The sequence below is a fragment of the Syngnathoides biaculeatus genome, chromosome 1 (assembly GCF_019802595.1).
Source record: "Syngnathoides biaculeatus isolate LvHL_M chromosome 1, ASM1980259v1, whole genome shotgun sequence".
Classification (NCBI taxonomy): domain Eukaryota; kingdom Metazoa; phylum Chordata; class Actinopteri; order Syngnathiformes; family Syngnathidae; genus Syngnathoides; species Syngnathoides biaculeatus.
The window spans coordinates 109,689-123,047 of NC_084640.1; the positions used below are offsets into that span (position 1 = coordinate 109,689).

The following is a 13,359-nucleotide window of genomic DNA, read 5'->3' on the forward strand; positions in this document are numbered from 1 at the left end:
CTGTGCGCTGATAAAGGGAGCGGCCGATGCGTCCATTTGTCCCCGGGGTGGAGCGCCATCCCTCCCGGCCTCATGCCCACTCAGTCACATTGCACACATAGAGAGTCACACTCTGTGCCTGGCTGCCCTCGAGCAGTTGGCACCCCGGTGTCATCACAAGCTCTCAGCTGTTCCAGTGGCGGACTGCTGACTGGACCCACAGCAGCTGGCATAGCAGTAACTTTCATCTGCATATCAGAACCGCACAAGAGCATTGACAATATTAGGGCGAGGTTGAAAGTATCTAGCTTGGTATCATTATAGTGATGTCTGTGGCGCATGGTAGAATGGAAACTCTCAACTGGAGTTCCAAAATATCTCAGAATGGAAAAAAACATTTTCCTGTTTCTGTGGTGACTTTGGGTTGCTGCAGCAAGTCAATCACACGAAATGCACAGTTTTTATGTCAGATGTCCTTCTTGACCCACCTATTTTTTAATCCATCCATTTTCCAAGCCACTTATCCTCACAAAGGTCATAGGAATTCTGCAGCATCCCATCCCAGCTAACTTTGGGCAAAAGGCGGTAGTAGCCAGTATTGTAGCACGATCTGATGTTGGCTGCACAAAAGGCAGGTGACCATGTACCAGAGTTCTAGTACATATTTTCTCCTTAGTAACTTATTAAATAGATCATGTGGATATAGTAGGTAGACAAAGAATCCCAAGATGAAACATTTTTTCCAGAAAAGTATGCAGACAATGATTTAAGTAATAATCTTCTCAAGTGTAATAAATAGTTACAATACGATAAAAGTATTGGGATGCCATTGTAGCTGAATTGGATGTCATGCAATTCTGTTTACTTTGTGTAACTTCTTATCGCTCTCCTGCTGAAAATGAATATTGTACAAACAGGTTTCTTCCATGTAACGAGCTTTTTTCTTTAATCACCTACTTTATAACCATAAACCATCCATTTGCCCCGTAGCTCAGACGTTAGAGCACTGGTTTGGTAAACCAGGGGTTGTGGGTTCGTATCCCACTGGGGCCTCCACTCCCTGAGAAGGGTTGCGTCAGGAAGGGCACCCGGCGTAAAAATTGTGCCAAACATATATGTGCATTCATCTGAGATGACATGGTGTGGCGACCCTGAAAGGGACAAGCCAAAAGAAACTTACTTACCTACTTTATAACCATAAGGATTAATTAAACTAATTTAAGTGGCCTATTAATTGATATTAATGTTTATGGAAATTATGGGCAGCCAGTTGCTCAACTTGAACCTCAACTTAAAGTAACTGTTAAATGTGAATAAAAATAATTTTGATGGTTTTTTTTTTGCAATGTTATTAAATAATATTTATATTGATACACATTTAAACCCTTGTGCTTTTTATTTCAATATAGTTTATATTGTAGTCTCTGTTAAACACCGGGAAAAGGCTGTGGGGAAAAAAAAATATATATATATATATATATATACTATTGTGCCACATTAAAGCATCTTCGTTCTAGGCATTTTCATTAACATTGCATTATCAATGCCTGTTTGACGGGAATGTCTTTGAGTTTTGCATCCTCTTCCTTTTAGATGCAAATGCAGCAACATTGTGTCATGCTAATGGAGACCATTGGCAATCTTGAGGTTATTTTATTCAGGGACTGGTATGGGATGTTGTTCATGTCAAATAATTTGTTTTACAAAAGCGCACACAATGTTTCATGAATCATTGTAATGTTTACTTTCGCTGTGTAACCACAAGCTTGTATCTTTTGAAAATACTGACTTGTGGAAAGTTTGAATCACTTCCCCGCAATAACTGCCACTACATCTTGTTGCTGAAGGTGGCACGGTGGCAAATGGAGGAGCTCACAACTTGTTCCTGTGGGGTTTTAGCCCCACCTACCGGCCACAGTGACGAATTTAGGCGTCGCCGCATGCAGCAGTCCCGCCACCTTTGTTGGTTTTCCACGATCCATCATGGCGATGCACGCTAAGGCTACTCCGCCGCAGATCCCGGACACCCGCCGGGAGCTTGCCGAGCTGGTGAAGAGGAAACAAGAGCTTGCAGTATGTTTATGCTACGACGCAAAAACGGATTTAATGGTGTTAATGCATGGAGACCCGCTAAACACTGAACTCAAATGTTAAACATAAAATTGAGTCAGGGTACAGTATCCCTTGTTAGCTTAGGCCTTCGTTTATGCTAGGATAATAAGGGCTACGTGCCGTTTATTGGGCCAATAGTGCATGTATTGACAATTAAACTTGTTGTGCATTTTATGTTTCACATTGTAGTTTTAAACCAACTATATTGCAAGACTCTTGAATACGTTTTATTTGTCTACACCAGCTTAGTTTTATCTGGAGCGAGATACCAGCTACATGGATACTTAGGTCCACGTTAGCATCGACTTCTCGCGTGAGTTCAACTGAGTGGCGTCATCAACCCGTGACAAAAACTACAACCACTCAAGCTGTTATAAAAACGTTTTGATCAGAAACAGTAACAAATAAGATGTGCACAAATACTTTAACGAAATTAAATAGAGTATTCAAAGACCTATTATTAATACAAGAAAGTAAGAATGAAGGCTTAAGTAAAAACAAATACTGCAGCGGATAATGTCGCAATTATACACCTTCACTTTTCTATACACTGAATATATATTAACTGAATGAAATGATCTGTACTATTGTATGCTCATTTTTTCATTGTTGTTGCAGGAGACGCTCGTGAATTTGGAACGACAAATATATGCCTTCGAAGGCAGTTACCTCGAAGACACTCAAATGTATGGTAACATCATCAGAGGATGGGACAGATACCTAACCAACCAAAAGTAAGTTGTAAATGCAAATACATATGTTGTGCCATATATGTTTTTTTTGTTCCTCTTATTTTCTTTAGTTAGTATGACGTTAGTAATCTGGATTATGATTTTCACAGAAACTCTAATAGTAAAACTGATCGAAGAAATCGAAAATTCAAAGAGGCAGAGCGTCTGTTCAGCAAGTCATCAGTCACATCAGTAGCGGTAAGTCCCTGTTCCTTTGTTTGACCTCTTGCTGTACTTTGTAAAAGAACTTGCCTCAGACTATTTCTGTCTTATGATCAACAGGCTGTGTCTGCACTTGGCGGGATACCAGATCACATGAACGAGAAACGTAAGTGAAGTGGCGTGTGCCCCAAAACTGTGATATCTTGCACTTGCTTATCCCCTCGTCCTCTTGTCAGGTGAGGCGGGCAGCGGCACAGAAAGTGACGCGTCCCCGGACCTCCAGAACCAAGAGAACGAACCCAGCCAGGAGGACACAGAGGATGTCGACTCCACCTTGCAGGACTTGAAACCCCAAAAAGCTGCCTCCTCTTCTTCATCTGGCAGCCATCACGGAAGCCATAAGAAGAGGAAGAACAAAAATAGGCACAGGTAGACACAAATCATTTGTTTTCTTACAGATTGTTGCCAGTGTTTATGCCCTGTCCACCTTTTTCTGTATGATAGTAAAAATCATAAGGCATAAACACTATTCCAGGTATGAATGAAAAAGCAGGACTCCTCTTTTTCTAGTTAGTGTTAGCTACTCCAACTTTCTTTCTTTTGCCTGCTTTCAACACTACCAGAAATATCAAAATACCAGTTTGGCGTTCATTCATTTTAGTTTTGGGAGTTTTTAGCACCTTTTGAAATGATAAAATATAAGACACAACAAAAGCACTTTTAGAAATGGGCTGAATCATGCATCACCTCCTGACACCAGACAAACATCTCCGCCTACCTAGCTCCAGGGATGAGAATTTTTCACGGATTCGTGGAATTCAGAGTTTTTTCATCTGAAAATGTTGTTGTTGTGAAACGTGTAGATTCGTTTAGAAATGTTTTTTACGGCTTGACGCTGGGCGAGGCTGTGATCAAGACCGGCTGCCACCATTTAATCGGCAATGCTCGTCGTGGCATTAGTCACAGCTGTGATAGCGGGAAACGGCATTAATATCTGTTTACAGCATTCCCATCTGTTTGTATTAAATTTAGTGTTTAGAATAACGACAACGTTGCGATTTCCAGCAGCATTATGGCGGTATTTCATCGGTAGTTTCACTCTGATGCTAACATTTTTTAGAGGAACATTGTATTTACTACGGCATAGATATTATCGAGCCGTCTGCATGTTCCAGTGTGGTGAAAGTCTTGGAGCGAAAAGATGAAGATCATGCCAGGGAAATTGATAAAAACAGTGATGAAAGTCCTCTGGATTTTCCTGGAATTCCGGATTTTTTAATTTTCATGAATATTGCTCTGGAAAATTGAGGAAAAATTGCCTAAAATTAATCCGGATATTAGTTGACAACATTGAACGAACGTGCGTTTGAGTTCGTTGTTTTGCTTTCACGAGCGTAGCCATGTTGAGGCACTAATGCCTAGCGCATTTAAGTCGAAAGTCATCAACATCATGAGGCATGTCAAAGGAAATTCAGGGGTGCTCATTGCGTCCATCGCGAGGCAGTGTGACAAACCAAAAACATTAGACTATCATCCACCTCGTCGCTTTATTCAGGTGTGGCCAATACGTTGAGCGCATGTACACAAAGGCGCGTTCTAGCAAGCCGGCCTCCTATTTACGGCAGTCACGTGGTGGATGCCCCCCTCAACACTACGTCACGATTGCGGACAGGAATGTTTGTTCCAATGTATCGCGACCTTGTTCCCACGAACGCCGATTATGTTGAACTAAACTTTCAGCATTTTCCAAACATTGCGGGTATAGACCGTTCGTGTTTATTCCTTGACAGGCCAGTGCATTTAACTTTTCTTCAGATAGTTTGTCAGATCAAGAATTTTTATTGATGAAAAAATTTTGATACAGTTTTATATCATGTTCGATTAATATCAATTGAAATTGGTTGGAAATGATAATTTCCTAGTTTATATTTTAGTTTTCTATTTTTGTTATATATTTGTTTATTTTGCTTTTAATTTACAGTTAGGTTATATTAATCCAGTAAGTTATTTTAAGGCCATCCCTAATCACACCCGCAACTTTACCTGTAAGCATGACTGACCACACCCGTACATTTTTCAAATGTGAGTGAGTGTGTGTGTGTGTGTGTGTGTGTGTTTGTGTGCGTGCATATATATATATATATATATATATATATATCTCTAAATATTAAAGGCAGCTGATTATACTATTAGTATTATTAGATCTATATCTAAGATAGTGAGCAATGTGGTCGAGTGTATCATTACAACTCGACGTCACAGGTTTGAGACTTAAACGTTAATTGTAATTACTACAGATCAACTTCTTTAACATGTTTTGTTGTACTGTGTAGAAATTCTAGGATATATTTTCTATCTATACTATAATATGTATAATGTGGGGAAAAGGACAATTTTAGATGTCTTTTTACTGAATAGTTCACTTAATTCATTTGTCTTGAGCTAAAATGGCATATTTTCAACATATTTTAATGACAAATGTGATTTTGTGCTATGCAGTGATAGGGACATGGGGGGCAAAAAAATCTGGGCTTGGGGAACTTCTGCCCAATTTTTTTTTTTTTTTTTGGTCGGGACTTAGAAATTTTACTTTCAATTTTTGTCTGAATTTTGTTCACAGATATCGCCAGAATGCACCACAGCCTTTTTTTTTTTAATTTCCCGGGGGGGCATGCCACCGGACCCCCCTCGTGCTCGCATTTCTATTTTCAGGAATTTTCACGAAAGTCCACTTTCATCTGTATAAAAACCACGGGGTAAAAAACTGTTTCAGATGGGCATGGCTTGAAAAAAGTGTAACTGTGCTGATGGGAACAAAAACTGTCGCAATACGTCTAACCGAAAACACACATAAAGTGGACGTTCCGGGCAAAGTGTTGTGCAGTCTATGTTCCGATATGATCAATTATGGAAGCCGAGGAGCAAAAAATATCCAGGAGCGTTTCCAAACCAGGAAACGTAAATTTCTCAAATATGATATAATTGACAACTGTTAACGTGATTTGGCACTGGCCCTGTAGATCACACGTTTTATCGCTCACTTTTCTATTTCATGTTCTCTCTCTTGCACGCGCTCATATATATATATATATATATATATATATATATATATATACACACACAAATATAAAATAAATTACTTGTGTACTTATTTCTGACATAACTTAAACATAACGTAAATTTCACGCAGTCTATATTTTTGTGTCTGAAGTTTGGCAAAATTATTTTGGTTGTTTGGACTCTTATTTTAAGTTTTCAGAATATTATAATTGCCCTGTATTTACACTGTTAGAAGTAAACAGAGGTCACCATTTAACCGTGTGTCTTATAAACCTCACCCCCCGCTCCCCCCGTCCAAAGGCAGACATTTTCAGTGTTTTTCCAAGTTGGTCATTATCATATTCTCATCCCTGTAGCTACCTGAGTCTTCTTCCACAAACCAGATGATGAAGGAGCAAGACTGATGTGAGAGAGGCAACACATTGCGACAGAGGCATCAATGTTGCCAGACAATACAAAAAAAAAAAGTAGGAATAGAAGTAGTTAGACTAACTGTTAGCTTTTCTGGTAACCAATGTTCCCCGCCTATTCAGTGTTGGTTACTAGCAAATTCACATACACGGAAAAAAAAAAAGTGATTCAAAGTCTAAAAATCAAAAAGGGAAAGAAATTGGACTTTATTGTGGAATGTACCCCCCACAATATTTGTAGTTCACTGTATGTCATATGCATTATATGTATGAAAATAAATAAAATTGGCTCTGTGGAGTTACTGGATGTTTTACCCAAGCTACATGTAACTATAAAAGTTCAGCACAGTTATACAGGATGTATATTTTTATGTTATTTTTTTTTATTTTCCTGATTTCCGGGCACTCTTTCACTCACTACATATTAACCCGGCAGGCTCTCCTGCTAACACACTGAGGCGACGCGTGTGTTTCACACCCCGGACTACTGTTGGGGTTTTGGTTGGTGGATTCACTAACAGCTGCTGAACATTTCCTTCCCTTGTTGTAATGTTGACTCCCCCCTTCCCCCTCCACCCCCCAGCCCTTCTGCCATGTTTGATTATGACTTTGAGTAAGTTCTGAATTTTACTTCCTGCTCCTGTGGTCTGCATATCTTGTCTGCTCATATAACCGCATCCCGTACTCGTCTCCTCTCTGTCGAGTTGACGCCTGCTAGTTTTTTGAGTCTTGCTGCATGTCTTTGACTGCTTCTTGGCATCCATCACCCCTCATTGCTTGCTACTGGGCCGGCGTCACGTCTTTTCCGATAACTCATATGCAGTGTGCTCTTATCAAAAGCAGTGCTGTTCTTGTAAGATGACGGGCTGGCTTCAAGTTTGTCTGCAGAAAGGGGGGGGAGGCAAGATCTTAAAGTTGAGTGTTTTTGCTGTCGTTTGGTTTTGACGCTCCCTCATGGTACAGTAGTGGCACCGCTTTTTTGTCATCACTCTGAGATGTTTGCCACTCCTCATATTTAACGCCAGCTTCTCCTGATTTGCCCCCTGCAGGTTCGACATGAAAGTGAACAAAAAACCCAGAGCTGTAAGTCTGCGTTATCACTGTAATCTCACAAAAATCTTCACCGATTGCTTCTTTCCTTCCTTCCTTTTTTTTTTTTTTTTTTTTAAGTGCTCTTTATTTTTTTTTCCATGTGCAGGAATACTCCACCTGAAAAAGGCAAGATGTGGACCCACAAGAGCAATGAGAGACTTTATGAACGTCGTATGGCAATTCCCCCACCCCCCTCCAGTTGTCATATTGCAGCTGTGATGCGTGTTCTGCTCAAAACATTCCCCAGCGTCCTGCATGTTACTCCACACCATTCGGTAACATTTTGAAATGTTTAAAAAAGAAAGTATTTATTTTGTAGGCAAAGCAACATTCTCATTTTTTTGTGAACTCTGTGATGTTGTGAATCCCCAGTCAATCATCTGTATTTTTATTTGGTGGTGTTTTTCAAGAAAATAAAATACCATATGTGGGTATTTTTACAGATTAAAATGTCTTTTATTAACGAAACTAAAAAGTATACTTGCAGGCTTTTTTTTAATGAAACAACTTAATGAGTTGGGGTTTTTTTTAATTGGAGTTTAAGAGCAGTTGTATCCTTGCTTGAATACAATTAAATTTTTGACAAAGTTTTGCTATTCAATTGAAACACTAATTTTACAGAAATAACTTAGTGTTAATACACTAAACCTGCAGGTTCACGAGAAGAAAGTTTAATTTATAGGAATGAACCCCTAATTTTAAGTCTAATTTTTTTGTTTAATTTTTTTTGTATATAAATTCCAAGACCTGAAGTCTGTTGTAGTACCAAAAGTAAACTGTGAGAGGCAGTATAGTGCCACATGACATCCAGAAGAGAAGAAGCACGTCTGGTAGTCAAGAAAAAAGCTGCTAGCATACTAGCTACACCGCAGGTTGAAAGTGTAAATTTTCCAAACACTGATGAACATGCATCATGAAAGGACACAACCATACAACATAGTATCATTATTTACCGAATAAAAAATATTTTACTCACCACAGATAATCGTAAATCCCTACTATTTTATGCAGTTATGGAAAATGCTAAGCGTACGTTATTTGCCAGCTAGAGGAGCTGAATTCGAAGTCCGACAGTTTAAAGAAACTGTCCAAGTATTAATATAGTTTAATCTACATTGGCCAGCAGCACTGGTAATGAAAGCTCTGTGTAAAGTAGATTAACTTTCATTGTTGAGCTGTTTGAATATTAGTTGTAAGTACAGGGCACCACAACTAGGTTGGCAGACAGGACTTGCTAATGGTGTGTACCCTGCTTTACGGTAGTATTAATATTCCAAATGTGCCTCCTAATTTTTCACGCGAGAAAAAAGTTACGACACGACAAAGAAGTTGGAAACTGACCGAGACCTTAATACGACGCTGGCAGACATGCAGATGGATAAACTGCAACGTCTCCAAAATACATTCCCCCGCCTTTCCATTACAGAGTCACGTTTCATTTGGCTCACGGGTCTCATAAGTGGTTTTCCGACACAGGAGCAACAAGGCCTTCAGAAACTTAATTTTAGGGCTCGAAACTTTATACTAACGGTTAAATTATTGAGACGATTAGCTGGCATTTGGCGCAGTGACAGTCTGAAAATCTTCACTGTTGTGCAAGGATCATTCCCAAATGTACTGGAGCCACTTCTTGCACACTGTGATTATGGCTTGTCTGTGTGCAGATTCTGTAACAGTTATACATAGATTGTTGTGCAACACCCAGTCATAGTTGAGGTTAAAAAAAATAAAATGAGGGTAATTTCAGAAATGGGCTCGATCCAAACAAAGACAGTGGAAAGAAGGACATTTTTTTGCTCCAACGGTCTGAGCCCTTCAACGTGTCTGGTTGGGACACTCTTAATCAGATCATTCGATGCTAAGACCAGTATTTACACTTTCTTGGGTTTTATTCAATCAAATGATCAAAACAGTAACTTGAAGAGTGAAGATTTTATTGTGACAAATGTTTTCTGGCCTACTGTTACTAATATACATGATGCTTGTTTTGGTTGGTCACCTGATAGTTACCACTGAATATTAGGAGAGAGGCAGTGAGTTCTGAATATCCAAAGTAAATCTATGATAAAGCTCCAGGATAATTGGGCTCCAATAATGTGCAATTTCATACTTTTTGGAGCTTGGGTGAAGTTTATTTTTTTTTCTGTACCAGACTTATTGATGGTGTAGTGGTACACTTAACTGACTTTGGTGGAGGCAGAGTGGGTTCAGTTCAGGTGTCAGGCTCAAGTCCTACTTCATGTTTCTCACTAAATTGACTTGTTTCGTTTTTGTTTGGCGGCACGGTGATTCAGCTGGTAAAGCGTTGGCCTCACAATTCTGAGGATCCAGGTTCAATCCTGTGTGGAGTTTGCATGTTCTTCCCGTGCCTGCATGGGTTTTCTCCGGGCACTCCTGTTTCCTCCCACATCCCAAAAACATGCAATATTAATTGGACACTCTAAATTGGCCCTCGGTGTGATTGTGAGTATGATGCGTGTCTGTCTCTATGTGCCCTGCAATTTGTTTGCAACCACTTCAGGGTGTACCCCACCTCCTGCCCGTTGACAGCTGGGATAGGCTCCAGCACTCCCTGCGACCCTTGTGATGATAAGCGGCAAAGAAAGTAGATAGATGGATATTTTTGTTTTTTGTTTCCTGCGTCAATGCGTAACGATACTCTCAGGTATATATTCTTTATCCTCTGCATAAAACGACCATTACTGCAGCTTACTGAGTCACTAAGAGTAATTGTGAAATATCTTTCTGTCTACATATTACTCAGGCACACCAGGATTCCCAATAAATTAGTCATGATGCAAAAAAGTTTTCATTTACATTCCATTTAATTGTATTATTATTAAATGTTTGTATAATGTACAATGTTATGGTACTGATTGTACACTACAAAATGTGTTTAGTGGGGGGAAGGCTGGAATGAATTAATACAACTTCCATTCATTTCAGTGGGGAAATACAGTAGTATAACAATAAAATGGAGGGACAATTGTGTACAGTATTTGTAATTATATGATGTGGTGAGTCTATATTTTTGTGATTTTCACATTCATGTGTGTCATTATCGCCTTTCCCCTTAAACTCGCAGTTGCGTAGATAACATGGGAGCAGGTTTCATGACTCAGTACCGGTACAGAGTGTACAGTACAATGCAACACGGTCTACGTCCCAAGACTTGTCTGGAAACGCTTACGATCCCATTACGCCACATTCCACTTGTCGCGCTGGCTGTTGTGCATGACTAGCGAGGCAAATGCCGACTGTAAGCGTTAGCGGCGTTTCCTGTCACGTCAGGAAATTCAACAAGGTTTTTAATTGCAACTCGGGGAGCTGAGCAGGATTCCTAAGAAGGAACTAGATCAGGCAAGCGTTGTGTTTGGACCGCAACTATATAGTAATTATCAAGAGAGTCACTTGAGGGAACTTTTATTTTTGTTTTCCTCTTGAGTGTAGAGAGGAAATGGTATTCTCTGGCCTGAAAGTGTTTGTGTTTGGTGGCATAGAAAATTGTTGGTTTTGACTTGTAAAATGACCTGCTATGTTTTCGATATTTTAACAAGCTGCTCGTGGAATCTGCATGACACGTTGGTACTTTTGAAAACATACAGTGAAGAAAATAAGTATTTGAACGCCCTGCTATATTGCAAGTTCTCCCACTTAGAAATAACCGAGGGGTCTGAAATGTTCATCGTAGGTGCATGTCCACCGTGAGAGTGAAAATCTAAAAAGAAAGATCCAGAAAAAAAGTCTTTTTTTTTTTTTTTTATGATTTGTGTGATATAGTTGCAAATAAGTTTTTGAACACCAGAGAAAACTGTTGTTAATATTTGTTACAGTAGCCTTTGTTTTCAATTACAGAGGTCAAATATTTCCTTTAGTTGTTCACCAGGTTTGCACACACTGCAGGAGGGATTTTGGCCCAATCCTCCACACAGATCTTCACTAGATCAAACAGGTTTCCGAGCTGTCGCTGAGAAACACAAAGTTTCAGCGCCCTCCAAAGATTTCCTATTGGGTTTCGGTCTGGAGACTGGCTAGGCCACACCAGAGCCTCGATATGCTTCTTACTCCTTGGTTTTCCTGGTTGTGTGCTTCGGGTCATTGTCATGTTGAAAGACCCAGGCACGACCCATCTTCAATGCTCTGACTGAGGAAAAGAGGTTGGACCCCAAAATCTCACAATACTTGGCCGCAGTCATCCTCTCCTTAATACAGTGCAGTCGTCCTGTCCCATGTGCAAAAAAACACCCCACACATGCTTCACAGTCGGGATGGTGTTCTTGGGATGGAACTCATCATTCGTCTTCCTCCAAACATGGTTAGTGGAATTCTGAACAAAAGGTTTAGTGGAATTATGACCAAAATTCCATTTTGGTCTCATCTGACCACAAAACCTTCCCTCCCATGACTCCTCTGTATCGTCCCAATGGTCATTGGCAAAGTTACAACCGACCTTAACAAGTGCTGATATAAGCAAGGGAATCTTCCATGCCATTCATGATTTCAAACCATGACGTCTTAGTGTATTACCAACAGTCACCTTGGAAACGGTGGTCCCAGCTCTTTTCAGGTCATTGACCAAGTCCTGTCGTGTAGTCCTGGGCTGATTCCTCACCTTTCTATGGATCATTGAGACCGAACGAGTTGATCTCTTGCATGGGGCTCCACTCCAATTGAGATTGACCGTTATGTTTAGCTTCTTCCATTTACTAATGATTGCTCCAACAGTGGACCTTTTTTCACCAAGCTGCTTGGCAATTTCTCCGTAGCCCTTTCCAGCCATGTGGAGTTATACAATTTTGTCTCTGGTGTCTTTGGACAGCTCTTTGGTCTTGGCCATGTTACGAGTTTGAACCTTACTGATTGTATGGCGTGGACAGGTGTCTTTATGCAGCTAACGACTTCACGGAGGCGCATCTGATTCAGGATGGAGTGGAGGTGGACTTTTAAAGGCGGACTAACGGGTCTTTGAGGGTCAGAATTCTACCTGATAGACAGGTGTTCAAATACTTATTTGGAGCTTTATCACACAAATAAATTGTTAAAAAAAATCATACATTGTGATTTCTGTATTTTTATTTTTAGATTATCTCTGTCACAGTGGACATGCACCTACGATGAAAATTTCAGACCAGTCCATGATTTCTAAGTGGGAGAACTTGCAATATAGCAGGGTGTTGAAATACTTATTTTCTTCACTGTACAAGCAGAAACAAAGTGCATTATGAGGCTGAAAATAGCGATAGCTGAGGAATGGGTTTGTCGCAGGGAAATACACAATTTAATCAACTTCTTAATGCCACCAAGATCCCGTCGCAATTATTGAAAGCATCATTACTTGGTTGAGTTTCAGTGTAAAAAGGCAGTGAGCAAAGTGTTGATTTCAGTCAGCGTTGTCACATGACTTAAAACACCCACCACCACGAGTTGGGAGTCCACAGAGGCCGAGCAAGATGACATGTCACTGTGAATATTTGCTGTGGGGCTTCCACCAACTCCCCCCTCCGCCCTCTTGGGAGCGAACAAGTCTTGTTCTCCTTCACTGCCTCAAACAAGGTCACATATATTTCAGGATGAGGCCTGGGAAACCGGTCCGACAAAAGGCAGTGGTTTATGCTCCTTTTTATTATTTATTTTTCATCTGGAGTTGATGAGGAGTCAAGCGCAAAGTATTAGGCTGAGGGGGGGGAGGTTGTTGCAGCGAGGGTCATAAATGGTGATCAAAAGCAGGAAGTGGCAGGATGTTCATGTCACCACATGACAAGCACACATTGGAGATAACGAAGAAATAATACAGACCAAAGTGGAGGTCATGT

The 13,359-nt window shown here is 40.2% G+C and overlaps 1 protein-coding gene across 1 annotated transcript; it reads left to right on the forward strand.

The window, feature by feature from the left end:
* Positions 1-1,871: 1,871 nt before the first annotated feature.
* On the forward strand, positions 1,872-7,882 carry meaf6 (MYST/Esa1-associated factor 6). Its single transcript, XM_061835797.1, has 7 exons — positions 1,872-2,052; positions 2,710-2,825; positions 2,933-3,020; positions 3,105-3,150; positions 3,221-3,413; positions 7,504-7,537; positions 7,653-7,882. The coding sequence occupies exons 1-7, from the start codon at positions 1,963-1,965 to the stop codon at positions 7,665-7,667; spliced, it is 582 nt and encodes a 193-aa protein (XP_061691781.1). The 5' UTR covers positions 1,872-1,962; the 3' UTR covers positions 7,668-7,882.
* Positions 7,883-13,359: the final 5,477 nt, after the last annotated feature.

Coding starts and splice junctions, on each gene's coding strand:
- meaf6 (XM_061835797.1), top strand. CDS start 1,963: ATGGCGATGCACGCTAAGGCTACTCCGCCGCAGATCCCGGACACCCGC. Junction 2,053..2,709: donor AGAGGAAACAAGAGCTTGCA/GTATGTTTATGC, acceptor TTGTTGTTGCAG/GAGACGCTCGTGAATTTGGA. Junction 3,021..3,104: donor CATCAGTCACATCAGTAGCG/GTAAGTCCCTGT, acceptor TATGATCAACAG/GCTGTGTCTGCACTTGGCGG.